We start from the raw sequence: 25,470 nt of genomic DNA, 5'->3' as shown, positions 1-25,470 counted from the left end.
AATTAAATGACTTAGAATAGTACTTGGTGAGCAACACTCAGTAAAAGTTATCTTTAAACTAGTTCTACCAGAATTCATATTGACAGAGGGAAAGGTTTGGTCCTCTTCTTTCTACATCTCTTTGCCCAACCTTATCTCCTAATACAGGGATTTAAAGCTGGTTTGGAACTTCAGACTAAGAGGGTTGTGTTCTGTCTCTCTCTTTCTCTCTCTCTCTTTCTCTCTCTCTCTCTCTCCAGCTTATTGAGGTATGATTGACAAATAAAAATGCATACATTGTGAAATGGTCACCACAATCAAATAACACATCCATCCCTCCCAGAGTTACAGGGTGTGTGTGTGTGTGTGTGTGTGTGTGTGTGTGTGTGTGTGTGAGATATTCTCTTAGCAAATTTCTTGTATTCAATATGGTATTATTAACGGTATGCTGTCATTAGATCTCCAGACCTTACTCATCCTAGTTCTGTAGAACTGGAAAGTTTTACTCTTTGACCACCATCTCCCCATTTCCACCACCTCCCAGCCCCTAGTGACCATCATCCTACTCTGCTTCTGTGAGAAGTTCAATGGTGAGTTCAACTTTTTTAGATTCCACATAAAAGTGAGCTTATGCTGTATTTGTCTTTTTGTGTCTGGCTTATTTCACTTAGCATAATGTCCTCCAGGTTCATCTATGTTGTCACAAATGACAAGATGTCCTTCTTTTTTAAGGCTGAATAATGGTCTATCATGTGTAGACACACACCACATTGGACTCTATAAGCCTCTGGGCCTCCCCTCTTGGTAGTATGCACACAAGAGTTCGAAGAAATTAGCTTCCCTTGGGGTGAAAGGACAAATAATGTAAGAAGAAATTTCTGAATCTGGGGATTTTGAATATTTCTTACGCAATGCCTGGTTTTCGCTCTGCATTGACAGCATGCAATATCACGGCCATGTCAAACCTGTCCGGTGTGCCTGGAGATGAGCACTGTGCTGGATGCTGCTTTACGTCACGAACTCCTTTAAACCCACAACTTATTTTCATTTGCAGACCAAGCAACATCAGATACTTGACTGAGATACCAAGTGTATCCAAAGTCTTTCTTTCTCTATAAGAGAGAAGTCTTTCTCTTATAGAACGGGCTGGGCTGTCTAGCACCGGAGGCAGAGCGCATGAAAATGCAGGCTGTCTCTGTTGAGCGCTAGCTGAGAGACACAGACCAGAAAGAGTTACAGGCATTGAGAGGGAGGAGAATGGCTCCCTGTGGGCTGGAGGGTCAGAGAGGCTTCCAGCTGGAGCTTCAAAGGCGAGACCTTGCAATAGTGCTCATTTGATTAGACAAACCACTGAAGGAAGGAAGTCCCCAGGGGCCAAGCATTCCGATTGCCCAGCAAATCTGTCCTGCCCAGAGTCAGGACATGCAAAGCACATGACCAGTGGGCCTCCCCCTGGAACCCTCCCCCCCCCAGGACCAGCTGGGACATAATGTTCCCCACGTGTTGTCCCCTGCCGCGCTAGCCTGGGAGCATGTCTCCGCTGCACAAACTGCAGCTCCTGGCAGAGCAGACTGCTTTCTCATGGTCCAGATAGGAGATAAGGTCCCGATAGATTAGAGTGACCAATTCTGGCAACTGCTTCAGCTGTCTCCAAGTTTGAGTTTGCAATAAGCTCCCTTAACATTCGTACACTCCCCCCCCACACACACACCTGTGGGTGTCTGCAGACTCAAGATAGGCCTGTAATGTGTATCGTGTATTAGAGGTTCTGGAATTAGCATATGGGAGAGGGTCTGCCTGCCTTTCATCTGGGGGAGAAGTTCGAGGGGAGGAGGTGGGAACTCTGAGACAGAAGAGAGAGGTGAGACAGGGCGGCTCAAATTCTCACATTCTCCGAGCTCCTTTAGTTCTGGTCTAAGGGAGCCCTTGCTCACCCCGTCTGACTCTCTGGGGTAGACTCTAATCCACCAGAACAAAGCCACCTAGGGACCAGTGCCAAAACTCACGCAGGCTCGCCTCTCTGGCCTCTCCTCCTTCCCTCCTACAAAGAGTTTTCAATGCACCCTTTGCAGGATGTTGCAAGTCAAGAGCTACACTGCTGGATGACAAATGGACAAACCCAAGCTAACCTCTTTTTGTTCCCTGGGGGAACTACATACAGATGGGGTGCAGTAGGCCCCCAAGAGGGCAGGAATGATGAATCAGCCTGTAGCTCCACTGCTCTGTAATTTCCCATTGGCAAAGGCTCTGTAGTTTCCCTGGCATCTGCCACTATCTCGTTCTATGAACTTGACTGTTACATGACCTTTCCGGCTTCCTCACCTGTAAAATAGAGGATAATGTGTATCTACTTCATAGGGTTGTTATGAGGACTGATCCACGCAAAGGCTTAGCAGAATACCTGGTACATGGTAAATGCTCAGTACATGTCACTTGAATAGAGTCTTATATTCATTATAACAAATATTATCTTGATATCCCCAGCCTGAAGCACAGTGCTCAGCACAGAGAGAATGAGAAAGAAGGAGGGAGGAAGGGAGGGGGACGGTTGGATGAACTACTCCTCCAATCCCCATACCCCATACCTGATTAGCAGACTGTTCCCTGGAGACCAGCAGAATTTAGTGGCCTCTCAGGACAGAAGGGCAATGACCCTTCTACAAGTTATCTAATATTGGGCTGGTAGGAGGGGCAGAGTTAATAAAAAAGCATTACATAGTGATTGATGATCAAAGCAGGATGGCAGGGAGATTTGGGGAGCCATGTAAAGAACACACAGGATTGGAAAGGAATCCCAGCACCTTAGCTTGGGAACCAGATCTGTCTTTAATTAAATGCATGACTGGGCAGGTCATTTCCCCTTTGAACCTGTGTCAGAAGTAAAACAAGGAATTTTACTTTCCAGTGCCCAGCACCTTGGTTCCATGAGCCCGGGTGAGAGACAGCAAATGGTTAGTGTGAGGCCACCAGCCTGGGAGTGGGTATGTGTGCTCTGAAGCTGATGGGTGAACAAATGTAATTTGGCCTCCAAACACCCCCCACCCCCACCCCGAGAGGCTGGCCTGACACCAGTGAGGGGGGAATGGGACATTCTGGTCACCCTGGTGTCCATGCCCCAAAGGAAGCGGGGATGCTAGGCAAGCTTAGGAACAACTGTCTCCCAGCTCTCCCCTCAGATCTGCTGGCCAGAGTGTCCATAACGTGATGGGTCCTTCCAGAGCAGGAGGGGAGTGTTGTCTGAACCTCTGCTTTGTCTAACATGCTCTGGCATTTGCTCTCTGGCTGCCAGAGGCTGTACAGTAGGGGTTTCTTTGGTTGTTGTTGATCTTCTTGGTTCCTCCCTCCACACTCTTCTCTCCCCATGGCTGTCTGAAGACATAAGCTGGTCCCATGATCAGGCTTGGGCAGCCAAGGGCACCTAGCCAGGGCTGACTGTGGACATTACATAACCAGAAGGCTGTGGATGTTTCCAAAGTTGAATCCAAAGCAACAGGTTCCACAAACGTAATCCATCAAACCTCAGGCCTCAGGATGCAGGAATAATGAGGCCTGGACGTCTGCCTCCCGGATGGTTGGATACCACCCATGGGCTATTACTACCCCCATTCAGTTCCACCTGGGTGTCAAGGCTTGTCTCCTCTGGGGAGTTTTCAGGCCAGTAGGGTCTCACCCTCATTTCTCCATTAGATGGATAAACATCCATCAAGTCCCTGTTGTGAGCCAGGTCCTACTCTAGTTTCTGGGGATGCAAATATGGGCAGTGAGTAAAAGGGCTGGCCGTCCACTTGGCCCTGAGCACAGCCCATCTTGAACTTCTGATTAGTCGTGCACATGTGCCTTGGGTCTTCTTTCCCAGCCTGACTATACTTCCTAACATCGGAACCCCATCTTTCTCATGGCTTCCATGGCTCCTGGCACGGCATGCTGCGCATAGGGAGGTACTTACAAAGGTGGGGTGATGGGCCAGCTGCTGAGCTATTCAGGGTGAGTACAGCCCTCTCCACTAACAAACATAAGTACCTCTTTCTGGGACCCAAAGCAGCTCTTGCTTACAAGTAACACCACACGTGTCCCAGGGCACTTAGAATCTTGAAATGCCTGAGCTGGGAGGGCTCTTAGGGGTACTAAACCCAACCCTGCACTGTTAACAGGTGGCAAAACTGAGGCCCAGGAAAGGGGGGATTCCAAGGTAAGCAGGCTATTTGGGAGTGGAGATAAGACAAGGAAGCAGGTTCTGTAGGTTTCAAATCTGATATTCTTTTTGTTAAGGTGGACTTCCTTAGTGTGCTTCATAATGTTCACATGCTCAGGAATATGTTCAGTTATACGAATATGCTTAGTAAACAGTGCTAACCAGCCGGGATGCAAGATCTGGGAAAACAGGGAAAGANNNGGTGCAGTTCTTACTCCAAGATAAGGTTCCTGTGATCAGCCAAAGTTCGGTGTAAAGATTCAAGGAGTTAAACATAAATTGTAACCTCAGCAACTGCATAAGACCAGTAGGCACTCTTGAAACTCAAAATTGAGAGCCCAGAAGAGCCTGTAAGACAAACTAGTCCCATCCCCTCATTTTGCAGATGGGAAGACTGACACCCAGAGAGGGGCAGTGACTTTGCCAAGATCTCTCAGTTACCAGGGAGCAAGGCTGTCTGCCATCTGGTTCCAGAGTTGAGCCTCTTAACAATGGCCCCTGAGGGACTCCATCCACGCTGGCTCTAGGGTGAAGCAGCCACTTTCCCCACACTCCCTGCCATCCCTTTCTTCTGCCTCAGCAACACCCTCTCCAGCAGTGGGGAAGGGCTACGCCCACCCACCTTGCCTCCCCTGGCCAGGACTCTACTCCAAAAGACCCGAGAGCTCTTCTGTAGTGGGCTTCTGTCACTCACCTTCATTTGCTTGATGGTGTAGACCAGTGTGCCAAAGGGCCCCTCCTTCACCAGCTTCTTTCCCACCACCTTGGCCCGGATCACTGCAGAAAAAGGCAAGATACAGACAGGAAGGAGGTTAAGAAGGCTTGAACCACATCAGGGAACCACATCTCAGGATGGATGCCTGGAATTACTTTCTTACCTCTGGGCCAGCTTGAATAGATGATTGTGTTTATAAAAGCAAGAATTCAGAGGAGAGACACTGGGGGGTAGGAGAGGAATGGAGGAAAGAAAGCAGGCAGTCATCACTCAAGTTAATTATCCCAAATGTTCACAATTGTCGACCCTGGAAATTCCTAGGCTGCATCCATCCCTGGAGGAGTTTCTTGACTCTGTGGTTTCACCATAATCCACAATCTACTGCTCTTGTTAGAGCCTCTTGCCATGCCTCCATTGTCTATCTGACAATTGCATGGTCTCCCAGACCTATTCTCTTTCCACCAGGAGCTCTTCCTGAATGCTGCTTCATTTGGGGCTCTCCTTTGCATGCATACATTCACTGAGTCCTGACATGCCTGCAGGACTGCAATGCATCCCAGCCTCTCTCCATGGCCAGTCAGCATTCTGATAGGGCCTTGGTACCCAGCACTTAGATGACAAGGTATGCAGTAAAGTGTAGCTCAATTAGAATGTGGTGGAGGAGGGAGCAGTTGGGAGTAGGCGCTCAGGAGCCAACTGAATGAACTGTTTTAACCCCAGCTCTGCTCTTTATGGCTATTATGACTGTGGGCAAGGAACTTTGTTTCGGCCTCCAATTTCCTCTTCTGTAAAGCCAGGATAATAATGGTACCAATCTCTTGAATTGAAAGGATTAGGTAAGATAATGCGTGTGAAACTCAGCACCATGTCTCCAACATAGTATATGTTACATAAACATTATTGATATCATCATCATCATCATCATCATCATCATATCACCAAAAATGGCATGGGCTGACCATGGAAGGATTGCTGCCATTAAAAGTAGCTCCCATTTATCACATGCCAACTGTGTGCAGCAGTACATCTCATTTATTTACTCCTCAAGACTGCTTACAAGAGCAGGATCACCATCTACATTATACAGACAAGGAAACTGACAGAGAAGCGAAGCCACTTCCTCTTCTGAATCTCAGTTTTCTCCTCTGTAAAGAGGGTGTAACTCTACCTACATCAAAGAATTGGAATGAAGATTAAACAAAAGATCTTATGAAATTTCTTAGTACATCATCTGGCAGAAAGGAGTTGCTCAGTAAATATCAATTGACTATGAACAGGAAAACTATTAGACCCAGTATGAGGAAGACTGGAAGACATGAATTTACTACATGCAGTGAGAACACAGAGAAAGGAGGGATTTACTTTGAGATTATAAGAGGCTATGCGTTCTTCTTGTATTTTATGTGAAGAAGAAGCACCCAGTAGCTGTCCAGGTATTTATAGAACTCACACATGGAGGAGTAATGGACAGATCTTAAAGACAATTCAGAAATTACAGAGAAGTTGTGTTCATTGGCGCAACCCAAAAAAAGTCATCTAATAACAAAAACTGGTAAGAAAAGAGGAGGGGCTGCCATAGGGACAGAGAGTGTCTCCATCAAGGGGGTCTGAAAGCTCTCACGCTAGGACCTTGCCCAGAATGGAATGGATTTTGCATGTATAGCAGCCATGCTTTGAGTCACAAAGTGAACTCTTCCAGCTCTAAGATCCTGTCACTCTTTCTTACCTCCAGTTGTACTTAGCCCCTAAAAAGACATTCAATAAATGTCTGTTAAACAGAATACACCACACACACACACACACACACACACACACACACACACACACACATCTGTCCATCATGGTAGCTCTATTATCCTTCCCCATTTTGGATGTCTCACCATGTTTCTCAATCCATTGACTCTCATCTCTTAAATTAAAACAAAACAAAATAAAACAAAACAAAACCTTTATTAGGAACCAATATCTGCCATCCCAACTGGATTCTGTCCTGTTCCTCCCCAAACAAGTTTGGATCCTACTCTTCCAGTCAGACATGAAGTCAAGACCCAGATGAATCAACAGCCCCTCCAGACCTTCTTGCCAGGGAGGGTAAAACACAGAACCCATTGGCGAAGTTAGCAATTTAGCAGACTCAGCTCAGATTGGGAGGGGGTGAGTGGTTGTTTCCAAGTCTGCTGCAAAAACGAGAGGTTGGCAACATTCCAGGCCAAGCTCCCTCAAGATTCTGCCTCCACCTCTGTGTCTAACTTTGTAGCAGCATCCTCGGCAGGGAGCCAGCTTCCCAGAGGCCCAGGGACTATTTCCTCTACTAGTAACTCCCACAGTCAGGTTGTAACAGCTTAACTATTGGGCAGGGAGCATATCTGCCAGGACTTTACTATTGATTCTTCCTGGATTGATTTGGCTCCATCCTCTGCTGCTTCATTAACACAGAAGGTAAACTAGCAAGTGAGTCTTTGCCTTAGGGGGGGAAGAAATCACAAAAGGGATTTCTTTAAATAACAACTTCTACCCTTTCCTGGCTCAAAAATGGCTTGACTTCATTTAGACATAATATGTCATAAGTAAACCTGTCCCATAAAGCTAGGTACTTCTGGAAGCTTCTGCATACACAGTGAGCCAATTCCTTCCCTACCCTGAAATGGCCTGAGCTTGGAACCTTTTCATCTGAGAATAGTTCAGTGAAAAGGGAGTAAGTTTCTGTAGTCAGGAAGCCACATTTGAGTTTCAGTTCCACCATTACCACGTGGCCTCAGACAAACCCCTGTGTCCCCAACCTCCTTTCTCCTAAATCTTTCTGATTGTCTTGGCCCAAGGCCCACCTTGTGGCTTACAAGCAATGTCCTAATTCTAGTGGAGCAGCAACATGGCAGAGCATGGAAGAGCCAGGGCTCTGGAGCCTGACTGCCTGGGTTCAAATCCCAGCAGTGGTGCTGCCTGACCTTAGGGAGGTCATTAAACCCTTCCGTGTCTTAATTTCCTAATCTATTGCAATTCCTCCTAACCATCAGGCTGTGAGGGTTATGGACAGGCACTGATAACGGTGTGTTTGCTGTCACCACCCCTACCCATGACCTCTATTATTATTTGTCTATCTGAGCATCTTTATCTTCTAACATACACCATAAGCTAAGGCCTGGGGGTTCTCTCTAGGATGGGAAGAAAGGCCAACTCCTCAAAATATCTGGCCATGCAGAATTTCAGGGAGAGGTGGGGGAGCACACATAAACTGGTCAGAACAAACATACGAGGTGTTTTTAAGTCTGGAGCACCCACCTCATCACAGGGACCTGTCCTAGCTCATCACCCACAAGTGACCCAAGAGCAGCCCACCAGGACCAAACTCGATCACATGGTTATGGTCCAGAAAGGCTGGCAGAGAAGGGCCAGCGTGGAGGCCACACCAGTGTTTTCTTTATAAAAACAAAACTGCACTAAACTGAACTAAAACTAGGCAATATTCTGCTCTTTCAAAGAGATTCACAAAGTCCTTCCAGAGTAAAAACACCAGCCAACCTCAAATCTGCCCATTAGGTCTGTGAATTAATATGTCTTTATTTGCTTCGGTTTCTCCTCTGCAATGCAAATGTGTGCTATTTTGTACTTTCTTGTTTGGCAATAAGGGTGCTCCTGAGTGTTTGCTGGCCTGGGGGCCACGGTGGACAGGGGAGGTATGGAAGGTCACAGTTCTCCAACAACAACAGAAGACAGTTTCCAAACTTAGAGCTGGCAGCATGTGGGCTGTTCCCGCCACCTTGGTGTAGTGGCTAGAAGCCAGCTTTACAGATGGGCTGGGCGAGACAAAGGTTTTCTTTATTCTCCTTCATGCTGGAACGTGGCCCCACACTGTCTACCCAGTGTCCCACAGCAGCTAAACCAATATGGGTGTGAGCTGGGTTGGTGTGCTGGTGGGGGTGATGACGAGAAATAGAAGTCCCATTTCCTACCTCCACAGAGCACAGTCTAATGGGAAGACAAAGTTTAAAAGTTCATGGCTAGAGGGCTGATCTCCAAGGTCTGAAAGCACCAGTCAGAGAAAGGGGCAATGACGAACAGCTTGAATGTCAGTCTTGGAGCCTCTTATGCTCCTGAGAAAGGAACCTGGGCTTCCAGGGGTATGGAGGTCAAAGGAAAACAGAGTAAACAGTATTTTAACTTAAAAGTCTGTAAGAAGAAACTGACCAGGCTATGTGTGCTTGTGTAATTGGCACACAGACCTGTAAATATATGTAGGGCCCTCTTAAATATATCATACACCTGAGGATCCAGGTGTAAAGGTACATCTCTATATAATTTTCTCTCTTTAAATAATTTTTGTGGGGTGGGCTAGTAAGAGCTTGCAAAAAACAAGAGAAACAAGGCCCATCCCTTCCAGAAATATAATTGTGTGCTGCCTGTCCCCACCTCCATCCATAGTAATGTAGATCACAAGCAGCACAAGTTTTGAACAAAAACAATTCCAGGGGCAAACACAATTCAGCTTCCAGTGTAGCTTACTGCTGTGTCCAGAAGTTGTACATCTGCTATTCGTCAGCATATGGAGAGGGGGACAAGGTGCCCATGACAAAGACCTTGCCTCTCACCTTCTCCTGCCACCTCCCATACAACCACCTTCAATCAAATCCAGACCTTTCCACCCTGTTCTGATGGTTGGACTTTCCTGCTAGTAGGTTGGAAGGCAAAGTTTGGCTGGGTTTTGGATTAAGGACCCCTTAAATAAATTAATGTATACCAACTTAAGACCATGGATTCTACCCATCTTAGATCTTAGGATCCTGTTGAGAGCACTGCAGATCCTCCTCATGGTAGAGAAGTTGATTCAGCTGTCTAGTGAATGAGATACTTTCAGTACCACACTCATGCCCCCCTCCACACACACACACACTCTGTCCCATTCCTGCCTCTCTGAAGGCCCTTTAGAATGATTTTGCTGACTTAAGGTATGGTTTTTAGGAGGACAGTGAGGTTAGGTAAGGCACACCTGGCCAGCAGGTAGGATGAGTTTCTCCAAAAGCAGAAGTCACTGTTAGTGTCCACCCAAGGGAGTGGAATGTTCTTCTGACGGGACCGTAGCAGGCAGGATCTAGATGAGCAGAAAGGCCTGGACTGTGGGCTCACCTGTCTTCCTGGACTTGAACTTGGAGGAAAAGAGGGGTCAGGAAGTATCCGATAGTCACTTGATGTTTATTTCCTGGTTGCCATCCACACGGGCCTTTCTGAGGCCAAGAGCTCATGACAAAGACAGTAACCAAGGGGCCCAGAGCAAGGCAGGCCCAAGCCCATCTGGCTCTGCCTATTAGGCAATTCCCTGGTCTTGTGCCCCATGGAGATCCTGCATTTTAGTCTATCCAAAAAGGGCAAAGCCAGGCTCCCTTACTCCTCCAGCTGCCCACCCATTCATTAACCATCAGCTCCCTACATTTCATTACATCACATCAATAAGTCTAGAGGAGAGGGAGGGACTAGAACACACTGATAGGAACAGCTACTATTTATTAAGCCCCTCCCACATGCCAAGCAGTGCATGAATGCTATCTTGCTCTATTCTCATAATAACTCTATGAGATGGCTATTATTGTCCCTATTTTCCAACTACAAAGAAGATCAGATACGCTCAGTGTGGTTTTGCATCCCAGCGGAACAAAACTTGGTGGTTCCCCCAAGAAAGCAGACTTCCTGAAGCCTTTTCATGGGATTTGTACTGATGGCAGAACATTTCATAATTTTCTGCACCTTCCCACCCCCCACTGTCTGTTCTGCTAAGGATCAGAGAGGTGGATTGGTCCCTAGGAGGAAGGCCTCCCTGATAAGCCCCCAGTGACCCTCATCCCTTTGACCACCCTACCACTCTGTCCCAGTTACTCACACACACGTGCCCTCTGATTGGTAATAAGAATCTACGAGTAATCACCATCAGCAGTAGAACAGACTGTCATCTGTTCAGCATACTGTGCTTTCCAGCAAGGCTTTTAAGGAAGAAAATAAAATAACTTAGAAACCACAAAACCTGATGTTCCCTGAGGTTTCTCACAGCACTATGGGTCTGACGTTAATTAGGCTGATTAATTAGATGAGACAATGTATATGTAAAAAGGCACTTTGTAACCCTGAAGCTGAACAGATGATATACTGTTATGTTGCTGACAGTGATTACTTGAAGGTTCTGAAATGTGCAAATCAGAGGAAGACAGCGAGAGACCTGCTCCAGCGTTTCCTCATCCCCCGAGGATCTTTGGTATCCACCTCCAATGACCCTTGCCAGAGCTCTTCACAATTATCTGCTGCTTCTTTGGGGACACTTTGATGATGTCCAGGTTTGAGGAAAGGGCCTTAGGAGAATGAAGGGTGGAAGGCAGACACCTGAAGGCCTGCCCTATCCAGATCCTTGTGGTTTCCAGCCCCTATGTCACCACATCCCAAACTCCAAAAGCCCCTCTCTACAAAGACTTGGAGGCTGAAAGTTCAGATCAGGAAAACCCCTGGAGAAGTGGCTGTGAGACACTGGAATGAGCAGGCACAGAACACGTGGGCCTGGATGCAGTCACGGCCCTGTCACTGTGTAACACTGGGCAAGTCACTTTCCATCCTGGCTTCTAGGTCAGGATGATGATTACCAACCTTGAAAGGTTCTTGCCATGACCTAAGCTCCCTCTTTTACTTCACCAAAGCAGTTCTCTCCAAGGTCACCGGTGACCTCCAGGGTGCTCAATCCGGGCAGTGGTGGGTTCCTTGTCCCCTTCTCATTTCCACCCAGCTCATGGCTTTGTACAACCTGTACCACTGGCAGCTCGCATTTTTGCAGTCTCCAACCCGGAACCCTACAACATGAGTCTACATTTAGTGTACATTTATACTCGGAGGTCTAAAAAGACATCTCCAACTCAACCCATCCAAAACTAAGCTCCTGAAAATGCCCCTCACTCACCCATGGTCCCTTTACCTTCTTCATCTTTGGCAACCTGCTCCACTCTGGCCCCCAGCCCCCTACTCCTTGTTCACCACCCCAAACACCACCTCAGGGCCTCTGCCCTTGCAGTTCCCTCTGCTGGAACACTCTTCTTCCGTAGCCACATGGCTCCCTCCCTCACCTACTTCGAGTATCACCTGGTCAGGGGGCCTCCACGATCCCCCATAATCTTCCCTCATGCATTCCCTGTCGCCCTGGCCAGCCTCACTGTGCTCCACAGCACTGGCCACCAGCTGACATAGTCTGTGTCCATGTGCCGTTCCCTCAAATGCGAGCCTCACGAGAGGGCAGGTTCTTTGCTTTACTAACTACTGTAGCCTGAGCAACAAGAGGAGAATCTGGCAGGTTGACAAGTTCCTACTATGTATCTGCTGAGTACATGAAGCTAAAAGGGCCACATACATGAAGGGTGATTAAAAAAAAAAAAAAAGATAACTCCTCTGGTTAAGCTTTGGCCTATGACCGAGTCTTTCTGAGCCTTATTCCATCAGAAGGGGTTAATAGTAGTTCTCAGTTCATAGGGCCGATAAACATCTGTTCAACAATCATTTATAGAGTACTGTGCTAGGCTCACAGGGACAAGGAGATAAATGAGGCCCTGAGGAATTCAGGGGCCAAGTTTAAAAAGACCGCAAAGAAACAGGTAAATGATATTCAAGTAGAGCAAACACAGCAGTATGAGCAAGAACAAAGAGCTGGCATGGCACAAAGAGGGGTAAAGTCTGGCCAAGGGGAGGGGCATCTGGAGCTCCCTAGAGGCAACAGCGGATCTAGACCTTAGCCCATCCCGAAGCAAGGACTCAGTTTGCTTTATCTAAATCCAGAGGAAGCAGAAGCCTGGACCAGATCTGGTGGGCGGGGGTCTAAGGGAGGAGTTGGAAGAGAGGCGGAATCCCAGCCAGGCTCTCAGCAGAGCCAGGACGGACTTACCGCCTTTCCAGGAAGATGGCCCTGGAGAACAGGAGGGCTACAGGGAGGGGCAGCCCCATGTGAGGAAGATTGCCCCTTGGAGAAGTCTCACAATAGGCTCTTCCGGCTTCCTACTGTGGTCCCCTGAGGGCACTTCCCTCTGTCAGTTTCAAAGGCCTCTTCTGTTGATGTCAAAGCCACGACCAGACAGTTAAGATGCACTCCCAATCAAGATAGGGAGTCTCCAGTTCAAAGCCTGTCCTGACTAACTCTTTCCGTTAAGTAAAAATATTAATCTTGGTTTTATTTAAGCAGGTTTTTTTGGCACAGAATGAACCCCTGTGGCTAAAAATAAACCCAAATACACACACACACTCAGAAAAATCTGGAGAGCTGCAAATCATTTCAACCCAAGTTTCCATCTCAGGGAAAGCTATTAAAAGCGGGAGGATATTAAAACCTCTCTGCACAGAGCCTCTTTTCTCAGTGCCTGCCTTGTATTCTAGGGTCCTCCAGGCAAGGCTGTCCCGGGGATGCCCTGTCCTGGGCCTCCTGGCAAAGCAGGGGGAGGGGCACGTGCTGGCTCCTCGCTCTCCTCACCTTGGAAGCAGTGTGGGTTTCTGCTTGAGCAGTCCCGGAAACATGCTGGGGCCTCAGCTGACGTCGGTTGTATATGAAATGAAGGGGCCCAGAGAGGCAAGCAAAGGGAACGCAGGCCCAGAAAGGTCAAGTTGCCTGGAACTTTGGGATTATCCAAAAGGAACACAAGCAAAATCTGCATCTTACTCCAGCTTTCATGTTTTAAGTGGCGATCTCAATTTTAAACTATTTAAAGACAAGATTTAAGAGTCACCACCTAGGCTTATGTCTGGACTTGGCATTAATACATTTCATTTGCAGTGTAACTACTTAAGTCACCTACCCTCAATTTCTTCCTGTAGCCACAGCCAATTCGGGAGAAAGGCATGGATCATTTGGCTCGGGATAGGGTAAAAGTCCTAGGACTGGCTGGTTCCTGGATTCAGGGCTGACTTACTTGGGCGGTGAGGACCATCTGAGAAGGGAGGTGGTATTCCCATGATCTGAGTTTCTAAAAGGCTGCTAAGGTGACTGCCCCAGAGTGTTCACCAAGCATTAGAATTGCTGAGGCTTTCATCCTGCAAAGGGTGGCCAGAGGGGGAATGTCAGCACTCCAAAGCAGAGAAAGTAGGAAGGAAGATCCTTCCCCCATAGACTCCCCATTCTCCCAGGAACAGATGGGAGCAACAATCCCCCAAGCCCCCATTGGTTTTGCAAGATAACAAGATTATTTTGAATAACACAGCGATGTATACAGGGCTCTCTGGGGTTTGGGCCTCATCTCAAGTCCTGCCACTGCAAAGCCTCCAGCACCCCCTATCACTTTCCCCATCCCCACCCCACTACACTGACCTGTCCTGTGATGCCTGTTGTCTCAGTGAGAATGACTTCTCCCCAGTCATCTGCTTACATGTCTGTTTCCCTGCAAGACCCACCTAGCTGAAACGTCACCTCCTCCAGGAAGCCTTCTGCCCACCCCAGGCCACACTAAATCCCTCCTGTCTTCTTGGCTTCCTTTCTTCCCAAATATGTTCTACCTTAATGGTCAGTTGCTTGGCACTCATTAGCCTGAATTACTAGATAATAGGCCGGCATCTGTGGCTCCAGCACCTGACAAGGTGCCTAGAATATGGCAAGGCTTCCCCAGATATTTGTTGAATAAAGAATGAGGCTACAGGAGGGAATCAAAGGTAATACAAAAAAGGAGACAGAGATGACTTTGGGTTCAGGCTCTTGCAGTGTGGGTCAAGAGTCTGAGTTCCTAAAGGTCACCCAGAAAAGAAGAGAGGGAGGCAGGTACAAGTGTGATCTGAGAAGCTAAAATGGGACCCTTATCTCCAAATGCTGAAGATTTATATCTAAAAACAGGTGAGTCACGGGGTCCTATTACAAGAGGCCTCAGTTAACAAATCCCTGTGGGGGGACAGCACCCAAACTCCACCGACAGATGAGAAACCCAAGGCTTAACATCAGAGGTCAGTGGTGCCACCTCCTCATTCTCCTCCCTCCTCCCTCTCCTCCTCCTCCTGTTTTCTCCTCCTCCTTCCCCCTCTCCTCCTCCTCCTTCTCTTCCTTCCTCCTCCCTTCCCTTTCCTCCTCATCCTTCTCTTCCTTCTAACATGAGTACTTGAAATTAATTCACTCGTTCACTATTTCAGAAGTGTTTGACTATATGCCTTGGATCCTCTGCTATGCCGTGGGGATTCAGCAGTCAGCAGGTAGACAAGGTCCTACTTTCAAGAAGCTGATTTCTGTCTTGAGACAAGAAGATAAGTGTATGTTATAGCCCAGGGAGCCGCAGGAGCACATATCAGACACACCCAGCCAAGCTAGGCAATTTCTGTGCTTTGGGGTATTGACATTCCCCTCCTGGTCACCCTTTGTAGAGCAAAAGCCTCAGCCATTCTAATCATGCTTGGTGAACACTTCGGGGTAGTTGCCTTACTAGCCATTTAGAATCCCAGATCACTGAAATACCATCTCCCTTCTAAGGTGATCCTCACTCCCTAGGTAAGACTCTGGTAGTGCTATGGATGCATGTTGTGGGGGAAACATCCTGCCTGAGCCAAGATCTGAGAAATCAGCAGGAGTCGCCAAGGGAAAGAGAATGAAAAGGCTTTCAAGGGGCGCCTGGATGGCACAGCAGTTGGGCGTCTGCCTTTGGCTCAGGGCGTGATCCTGGCGTAATGGGATCGAGCCCCACATCAGGCTCCTCCGCTAGGAGCCTGCTTCTTCCTCTCCCACTCCCCCTGCTTGTGTTCCCTCTCTCACTGTCTCTATCTCTGTCAAATAAATAAATAAAATCTTTAAAAAAAAAAAAAGAAAAGAAAAGAAAAGGCTTTCAGGTGGAGGAGGGAGCAGAGGTGAAGGCCTGGGGGCTGGAGAGCCTAGCCCATAGGAGTGACAGAAAGCAGTGTGTGTGACAAGGGGCAGGGGACGGTGGAAGCCAAGAGATAGGCAGGAATGCCCAGCTTTGTATAGGCTGGGTCTTGCTCCAACACATGTCATTTCTCAGGTGGGCAGTGATAGAGACATCACTTCGTCCCTGCCAGCAGCTCTTAGGATATGTGCCCAATGGGTGCCTGAAAGGTCAGCTGATCAGAGGGCCCCAAAGCTTCAAGAAACCCCTAGAAACAAGTTCAGGCCTTGTCTGCAAGCCCCTTAACTTCTCCCAGTGGTCTTACCTGGGCTGGCTCAGCTCAGTGTGTGCCAGAACCTAGGAGGCATGCTGACCTACCTCTAGAAAGCTCTAGCCCACTTTGTTCAGAGGACTGACCTGCTCACTGTCGTGCAGACACACAGGTCAGGGGTGCTCAGAACACCCCCCTGCCGAGTGCTCAAGCCCTCCCCAGGGGCCCATGGGAAACTTTATCCCACACAAGAGGCCACCAGAAAAGCAGCCTGGTCTTCAACCATGGCCCCTTTGAAGCAGTGCCCAGAAAAATACCGTGCCGACGAATGGTTCTCAGAACTTAGAGCTTTCAGGTCAGGTCATTTTTGTAAGACCAGAAAGCCTGGCAGCATCTCAGGAGCTGTCTATAGTATTTTATTTTTCTGCTAATTGGGATTTTGTTCACTAGGAGAGCGGAGGGACTCCAGGATAGGTCCACGAGTAGGAAAGCCAAGGAACTGTGAGGCAAAGGGACCTCCCTCGTTTGTACAGCCGACCTGCAGATGTGTCTTTGCAGACAGACAGTGAATCTGTTCTCAAAATGCAGCGAGGATGGATGGGAGACTTTGTTGTGATTTGAGTAAGAAGCAATGTCTACTCCCCGCTCTGTCTCGGGGGATTATGTAGCACAGATGCCAAAAAGAATGTGGTACATTTATAACTTACCCTTTGGGTAGCTTTTAAAACAGTCAAGTCTTCCCCCTTTCTCTCTTTAACTTCCCTAACTTCAGCCAGGAAGACTGGACACCAGGTGGACATAGCACAGGGGGTCCCATTGAAAGCAGGTGCTCCCCTGCCCAACTTACTCAGAACCTTCTAACCAGCTCAGGATCCAGGTAGTGGGCACACAGGCAGAAACAGGTATGAAGAAAAACAAGGCCAGACTATAGATCTTCAAGCCCCAAGACAGTTATCAAAGGTAACTAATGTTGAGAGTGTGGGGGAATGGCTGGAGATTAAATACAAGTGCCTTTTAAGGAAGCCAACCTTTGTTTTAAAGAAAATAAATAAGTAAAGAATGCTTAAGGCTGCCCTCTTTGGTCAAAGTGGGTAACAGCAGAATGATAAAGCCTGTCCCTGCTATCTTTGCACACAGCCTGCCCTAGCCTGACAGTGCGATAGGAAATGGTGTCAATGGTAAAAGAAATAAAAGACTACCCACCCATCGAATACCTTCTGAGTGCAGTGCATAGTGCCTGAGCCTTTTGTGCATTCAGTAAGTATTTCCTGAGTGGCTACTATGTGCCAGGCACTGTGTCAGGTGGCAGAAATACACAGTGAACAAAACAGACACTCCTTACCAATATTATAGCTAATCCTTAAAACTAACTTGCAAGAGCATTATTCCATTGGGTAGATCAAGAAAACAAGACACAGAATAGATAAGAAATGTGTCGGAGGTCACGCAGCCAGAAATTAAATCCACATATGCCTGCCAGCAAAACTCATCTTTCTACTGCTTGACATTTCACAAATCTGAAATAATCAGCCAAGTCAAATGCATCAGGCATGCAGAGTAAAGGGAAATTCTCAAGGCTTAATTATCAGAGGACTCACATTAGCCATAGATGGTGAGAACCTTGGGGTGGGGTTAACTCCCTAAAACAGAGAAGTCCAGTAATCAGCCTAAAGCCCCATGGTTTGGGGGAGGGGAACACAGGCCTTAGGACCAAGGAGAGTGGCAAGAAGGAGACAAGTGAACTTTAGTGGACACCTGATTGGCAACCCTGGTCTGACCGTGCCCAGGTGCAAGGGCCTCAGGACCTTTGTACATGCCATTCCCTCTGCATAAGACCTTCTTCTGCTCCCCTTTATCTAGCAACTCCTATTCATCCTTCATATTTCAACTCAAAGGACACTTCCTCAGAGGAAGCTTTCCCTGACTCCTCCCTCAACATCAGACTAAAACAAGACTCCTGCTCAATATTCGCATATTCCTCAGGTAGTAAATTTGTTTGGGAATTCATTTGAATATCTCATTTCCCAGCATTACACACCAAATTCAGATCATGACTTGTTTTGCTCATCACTATATCCCCAATATCTCACACAGTGCCTGGAACAAGTAGCTACTCAGTAAATAGGTACTGGGTGAAGGAAGATGCCTTTTCCATCCTGGCATCTATTGATTGCTTCCCGAAAGCCTCCCACTCCGTCTTCCTCTACTATACGACTGTTTCACCCACCGTTATCTGGCTGCAACTGTCCAAGGCCAATTCCACTGCCATGAGCTGACCAAGAAGAAATGTGTTGAGTTTTGAACATAGAAAGAAAAGAAGAGGGATATTCTAGACAGTGGGAAGACCCTAAACAAATGCCAAGTTCCCTGGGTGATAGGAGCTTGAATGGGGGACTTTTCAGGACTGTCCCACAATCTGGGTCTGTAGACAGTGCTGCTTCTCTGTACCCGGAATCCTCTGCCCCCCAAGACCCCACCTGGTGCAGTTCTGATAACCTTTCACTGGCCATGCTCAGGCTTGTGGCTGTCTTGGAGAATGGACTTCTGAACCCAGCCCACTGACTCGTTCCAGCTGGGCAAGATGCATAAACTCTTCAAGCCTAATTTTCCTCATCCTGAAGACAGGTGACTATTATATTTGTGAGGATGAAAAATAATGAAGATGGAAACCAGCTGGCACAAGTTTTTCAAAATAAACCCAAGCTCCCTCTTCCCCCACCCCCCCCCCAGTTACTCCCCAATGTGCAGGCTCATTCCCTCCCAACAGAGTTGCACATGAACCCAATGGGAACGCTGAATGTTAGGAACATAGATAACCTCAAAGGTGGTTTCCAGATCTCATGGGGATTCCTCTGCAGCTGCTGGGATGGCACCCTGTACCAGACCAGACCTGGTTCTGTGGATCCCCCCAGAATGCTCCTCTCCCAACAACAGGGGTCCGGCTGCACTCCACATGTCTCCTCCTCTGAAGAGAGCTGGTCTGATAAACACTGCATGGGCGTGACCACAGCTAGCCCTGTTGCTGGATTCTGGGCGGCCCTCGAGGCCAGTTCCCATGCCGCAGAGCATCTGCAGAGCATCCCTAACACAAATGACCTCCCCTGACCACCTCTGCCACACATCTGAGGGCTGGCAGGGCTTCCTTCCTACTCTGTCCATGGAACGCTCACACTAAAAGGTGGGCTAAGATAGTGTCTGAAGTGTATGGTGACTAACATAATATAATTAAAAAAAAAAAAAAGTGTCTGAAGCAACCCCCAACCAGTGCTCACAAATGTTCCTGGCTGGGCTACCACAGAGCCAACAGGGGCACGGTATCCATGATCTGCCAGTGCTCTCAGAGAGTGAGAAATGAGAATATCAGAGATGAACACAAGTTTGGCCAGACACTGCCACAAGAAGCAGAATGTTCACTGGGACAGTGCCACTTTTGCCTACTGATAAAAATACTGTTGTCATTCATTACAATGCTAATTATAAGACTGTCATTAATTATCATAGGTGTCATCATCTATCAAGCACTTACTATGCATATTCAGTGCTAAATGCTTTACATGGATTATTCCATTTGAGTCTCATTAAGACCTTATAAAGTAAGTGCTGTCCTTAGCCCCATTTCATAGAAACTGAGGCTGGTAGAGAATAAGTGACTTTCCAAGATCATGTAACTAGGAAGAGGTGGCCCCAGCATGCCAGTCCCCGGGAGCCTGCCTCTTGGAGCTGCTGCTTTTCGCCACGGGGTCATACCTCCCTTCCAGAGCACACGTTTGCCCACAGTGCAGGGGACAGGCACATTTCACAGGCCGGAGACTCTAGGTTGAGTTCACAATCACTCAGTGTAACCTCCTCTGAATTTCTCTACAGTCTCATCCCAGGATTAATTTGGCAACTATGCAAACATCTATGAGCTAGGTCAGTTTATGCCATGTTGAGCCATATTTTGACTATACCAAAATTCCTTATACTGTCTCTCTGTGGCCTTCCCCCAACTGGGTGACATTTTAGACTTACACAAAAGAAGGTGTTTGAGCAGCATGGTCATATTCCCTAAATCATCTGCAGAATAAATATTTTCATCGATCTCGATGGCTCTTCCCCACCTGTGATGTGGTTCCAAGTCTCCATCTCCGTCTCACTCGGGGCCTTTATCTGTCTAATTTGTTGGTGCAGGGGTGAATGCACATTTCCCAGGAGTTGCTGCCCAGTGTACAAAGTTCAAAGAGAGGCACCTCCCTCACTCTGAATCCTTTCACTGCTGACAAGGCAGGCTAAGACTCCACCACCATCCATGAAAAACTCCTAGTATTTTCAGAACAGATACTGTCTTCCAAATCAACATGATTTAATAAATTACCTACTCCACTAAGTAACTACTTATTTGGGCTTGGAAGGAAAAGGAATCTTTTTGTTTTTTTAGGAAGTAGGGTCTTATTATATAGAAAGTATTGAGTAGTAGGAAGAATTCTGGGCCAGGAGTTGGGAGCGAAGTTGTCTTTCTGGTTCTTCTATCCATTTGCTATGAATCTGACAAATCACTTCCCTCTTAGAGCCCTAGTTTTTTATTCTGCAGAAGGGAAAAGTTGGAATGGACGTATTCGAGGATTCCTTACGACCTAGAGGTCTCGGGTTATTTTACCATCCCCTTCTAATTCACACTTGTCTCCTGAGTTCTACTTTCTTTTCATCAGTAATGATCCCAGATGCCATATCCTCCCTGTGTTCTGGGTCCAGAATCACATCTCTGAAAAGTTAATCAAACCTAAATAAGTAATTAAGATGCTTCAGGCACCTATTCTGCCCGTGTCTTAAAAGTCTTCCTTCGCCTGGTATCTGTCTGGACCATTTGCTGTGGCCAAAACTGGCGACAGTGTCCAAGTATGAAACTGGCTCCTAAGTCACTCTACCTGGTCCACCAACTACACAGTTTGAGTGGCCCTCACCAACCTGTTTTATCAGCCACTGTCTGTTCTTGTTGCTATTGTTTCTGCAGCAGTCATCCTATTATCTAAGCTGACAGTCCAGCAGAGAGTTTGTTTCCCCGAATTTAAACAAACCTGGCGTAGTCTCAGTGGTTAAAGTACATTAGGGGAGCACAAAACATTAATGCCAAGTAGGGTTAGTTGGATCCTGACATTAATGTCAGGTAGGGTCTTTTGCTTTGAGTGTCCCCATATCTGCCGTCAGACAGATTCTAAAGACTGCTGAGGAGAGGGCTTTTGTCTTTAATGCCCCCAATTATCTGAGGTAATAAAAATGCTTCCAGGATGGCATCTCCATGGAGGCTATGCTCTAATAACCTCACACATACCAAGTGGGGTTATGCTATATGCTTGAAGATAAAATTCAGCCACCCTTGCCCTGATGATTTAGTTTAACAGTAGCTAAGACAGTGATGGAAGAGATATCTTGATTCTCCAGCCCATCCAATGCTCTGGGTAACCTGGAACAATTCACCTCCAGTTCCCTGTAGAGTGGGACAGGACACCATCTGCCCCCATCATCCCTGGATGGCTTATTTCAAATGCTCCTTGAACTCCACAGAAAAAGCTGTTTTTAAAACAGGAGGGAGCTCTCCTTTATACCCAGGCTGGCTCCCCCTGTCCCCTGAAGGTTGTACTTTGAGTCATAAAGGCCAAGCTGCCACCTTGATCCAAACTTCAACCGCAGTCCAACCTGAACTCACCAAGCTGCGTCCCAGCCCCAGAGGTTTCTATCTTTGAAACAGAAATAATGTTCAATATTTTTCACTCTGTCAATATTTTTACCTTCATCTCTCTCCTCCTCCCTCCTGTCCCCATGCCCCTGGTTGGGAAAAAAAAGGATTTTTTTCAAGGCCAAACAAAAACAAAACTCAGTCCAGGCTGAGGCCAGCAGATCGTGATGTTCTGGGCGGATTTTGCTACGTGCCAGCAAAGACTGTCAGCAAGATCTACAGGAAACACCTTGCAGAATCCACTGGGAGAAGCAGAGGCCACCGAGAAGTGCAAGGCAGATACACTCTTGGTCTGTGTAACTGGCTTTCCAGGCCGGGTACAGGAAATGGCTACGGGATTCCAGGCATTGGGAGGGCAAACACACAGCTGTGGGGGGCCTTGCAGATCCCTCTGGTGTTTTCCATTGGGAATTCCTTTGACTTGCATATCTGTTCCCATCGGTTTGTGCATGACCTGTGCTGAGGGGACCCAATAAGAAGGGTCAAAGGCAGCTGCCCAAGGGTCTTCTGTTCCAGGGTATAGCCAAGCCATGTTTTCTTGAAAGAGGGATGCACCATGCAGTGGTCATGAGCATGAGGAGTGGGCACCAAAGAAGCTGGAAGTGAATCCCAGCTCCAACTATTACAAGCTGTAGACGCTCAGGCAAATCATTTAACCCTATTAGGCTTGAGAGTGGAGATGCCATCAAGCCTGCCTCAGAAGGTTGTGAGGTTGAAGTGAGACACCCAAACCTTCAGAACTCAGCCCAGCGCTGGGCACACAGTAAACTCTCAATAAACAGTGGTGATGATGATGATTTCACGATAGCTCCCTTTTCCCAAGGCGGTGAAGAGGCTAGAGGGTAGTAGGAGAAAGAACAAAGCAGTTCCAAGAAGAGAGAAAAGAAAATGCAAAATACTAGCTGGGACCCATATGGGGCATTGCAAGCTCACAGCCTGGCTGCCACCTTCCCCTCGTGAAATGTCGGCTGCCCCACTTACTCTCGTTCAGGACATTGCAATTTCAGGTCAGGTTGAAGCGAAGGACATTAGCTGGTATCAGTCCAAGTGGAATGAACACCCCAGAGCAGTGCAAGAGACAGGGAGAGGAGGCATTGCTAGAAATGCTTATAAGTAATTAAGCCTTTCAGGATCACATCTTGGTCCCCTTTCTACCCAGGAACAAGGGGAGTTGCATGGGCCCAAAGTGGTCTGTCAGAGCGTGTGGGTAACCCTCTGTAATCTTCCATGCGGAGAAGCCATGGCTGTGGGAAGCCAGCCCTGATGTGCAGAGTGAGGATTGAGAGCCATGGAGCTGGCAGGCCTGCTCGGGCCTGGGTCAGTGGCCAGAGCCCAGCACTGTTCTGGCCAGAGTAGCTAACAGCCAGAAGCCAGCATTCTATGGGCAGGCCATGGTAGCATGAAGGCCAGATGCAGAGCAGTTAGGGTATGATGGAAACCAGGGCTGGTTTTCACGAAACGGGACGTGGGCAGCCCTGCCATGGTGGGCATGCTGGCTAGAGGGAGCATCTAGCACCCGTCAATCCCCAGGTCAAGCAGCAAACCTCCGTGCGGTACAAATGAAGTGCCAAGGGCACCCGCCTACCCCTCCATCTCTGCTTGTAATGAAGTGCCAATTGGGAGCCAGCTGGGCAAAGGGCATGTTTCCTTGCTCTATCCGCTGTTTGGTAACAATTATGGGTATTCTTTCAGCACCACCAGGAACAGTAAGCTGGGGACATTCTTTGAACTACTAAAGGTGATCAAGAAAGGAAGGTTCAGATCAAAGAGGGTACCAGTTTTAATGTTCAACACAACTCATGCCTCTCTGGCTTGGGAGTGGAGTCAGCATTGGCGGTGGGGGCTGCTAAGAAGTGCCGAGCTGAATTTAGCGGTTCCTTTTTTATCCCTGCCCCCTCTTCTTCAGCAGTGTACTCTGGCAGGTGGAAACAGTGCCAGTTTCAGCTAGTCCCTTGTGCCAAGTTCAAGTCTACTATAGCGAGCAAGCTGATGGTCTCCTCCCACCCCCAAGGCTACCTCTGGGGCAGTGGGCAGGTAAGGAGCGATTTGCCTCAGAGATCCTTGTTTTTTCCTCCACTTCCCCATCATGGGGACCCCTAATAAGATAGGAAGAGTGTGAATTTCCCCCCAGCTTGGCCAATGGACTGTTTCACCCCAACACCACTCCCCTCTGCTGGCCCCAGTGTGGAATCTGGGAAGGCTCAAACCAGTGTGCTGATGAGCCAAACACATAGAAGCAATGTGTATGGAAGGGTGATGTACTCTCTCCCAGGGCCAGTCCCAGCGAGTCTGCAGTGGGTAGACAAGAACTCTGGCTGAGCTGGGAACCATTGGTTCTAGCCACCTGGACCACTAAGTCATGAGGTAGCCTTTTGGGCAAGTTGCTTCCCCATCACTGGGAAGCAAAGACCTTGAATAAAAGTCCTTAAAAGTCTGTGAGTCCATATGGCCCTGCCTGTAGTCAAGAAAGCTCATCTAGATGGGCCTGCCATATAAAAGCTTTTTTTAAATTCTGGTCCTTCCTTCCTGGGTGGGCACCATTTGGCAAGTGGCTGGATTGCTGACCTCCTTCTGAGGTTCTCTAACACATCAGCCGACAGATGGCAGAATCTCCGAGAGGCTTGTATCCCTGAAAGATTTGCTGCTTCACATCAACATAAAAGAATGTTGCTGTCTGCTCCTAAGTGGCCCTGTAAGAACTTTCCTTCATGAGTTTCACCCACTCTAGGCTGGAGCATAGGAGCTAAGTTGGAGTCCAGTATTGCTAGTCACTAGCTGGGTAAACTGGGACAAGACACTTCAGTGGTCTGAGACTCAATTCCTCTGTCTATCAAAGGGTATTCATTCATGCAGATAACAAATAAATATGTTTCAAATATGTTCTAAGCACTGAATAAGCAAATGAGGTCTTTACTCTCTTGAATGTTTAAATAATGATGTAGAAGACAGACAAAACAATAATCTGATGTCAGGTGCTAGGAGAAAAAGGATAGAGAATGGTGGTGGAGGGCAGTGACATTTAAGATAGGGAAGCCAGGGAAAGCCTCTCTGGGAAGGTGATAGTCAAGTTGACAACTTTATGATGACCAGGAGCCAATGAATGAAAATCTGGGGACAATGTGTTCCAGGGAGGGGGGCAGCCATTTCAAAGGCTGTGAGATGGGGACAAATTTGGAGCATAGAGCACTCAAGGAACAGCTAGAAGGCCAATGTGGCCACAGGAAGACAAGGGGAGACAGAGGCCAGATCCCATAGAGCCTTCTAGAACTTGTTTAAGGAGTTGAGAATCCACTGGAAGCCTTTGAGAAGGGCATGGCTGAGATCTGAATGACATTTTTAAATGGTCGGTCTGGCTACATTTGGGAAACTGGCTGAATGGAGTGAAAGCAAGGGAAATCATAATAGTCATAACCACCCCTTCCCTGCCCACCACCCAGGGTTACTATAAGATTCCCATGAGATTCATGCTGACACCTAGAAAAGTCCAGAGGCACAGGCAGAGGTATGTATCCTCACATGTTTTTAAATCCATTTTTACAAGTAGGAGCTTGCAGAGCCTGGCACCAGCTATTTGGAACTGTGTTCCTGTATGGATTTCAAGGAAACAGGGTAGGGCGGCAGATTCTGCCCTGCCTGAGCTATGCAGCTGTCCGGGCCCAGATGAATTCACATATTTAAACTGGGAGCCACGCCTGGCTCCGCTCTTGCTGCTGGTGCCGGTCGGCAGTAAGCTAATACCCAGCAATGTGGAGAAGCTGACACTCCACGCAAACTCACTCGCTG

The 25,470-nt window shown here is 47.7% G+C and overlaps 2 protein-coding genes across 3 annotated transcripts in view; one reads left to right on the top strand and one right to left on the bottom strand.

Annotated features, from left to right (window-relative positions):
* SYN3 (synapsin III) overlaps positions 1 to 25,470 on the top strand; it is a 411,395-nt gene that overhangs the window by 123,785 nt on the left and 262,140 nt on the right. The gene's annotated exons all lie outside the window — the stretch shown is intronic.
* Positions 1 to 25,470, bottom strand: part of TIMP3 (TIMP metallopeptidase inhibitor 3) — a 58,193-nt gene that overhangs the window by 9,185 nt on the left and 23,538 nt on the right. The window contains exon 2 of the mRNA XM_008705632.2: positions 4,866 to 4,948. Coding sequence (XP_008703854.1) covers positions 4,866 to 4,948 — 83 coding nt within the window. The remainder of the gene's footprint in view (positions 1 to 4,865; positions 4,949 to 25,470) is intronic.

Source organism: Ursus maritimus, unplaced genomic scaffold (genome assembly GCF_017311325.1).
Source record: "Ursus maritimus isolate PB19 unplaced genomic scaffold, ASM1731132v1 scaffold_21, whole genome shotgun sequence".
NCBI lineage: Eukaryota > Metazoa > Chordata > Mammalia > Carnivora > Ursidae > Ursus > Ursus maritimus.
Note: the sequence above shows the minus strand (reverse complement) of the source record. Positions and strands in the feature narration are given on the sequence as shown.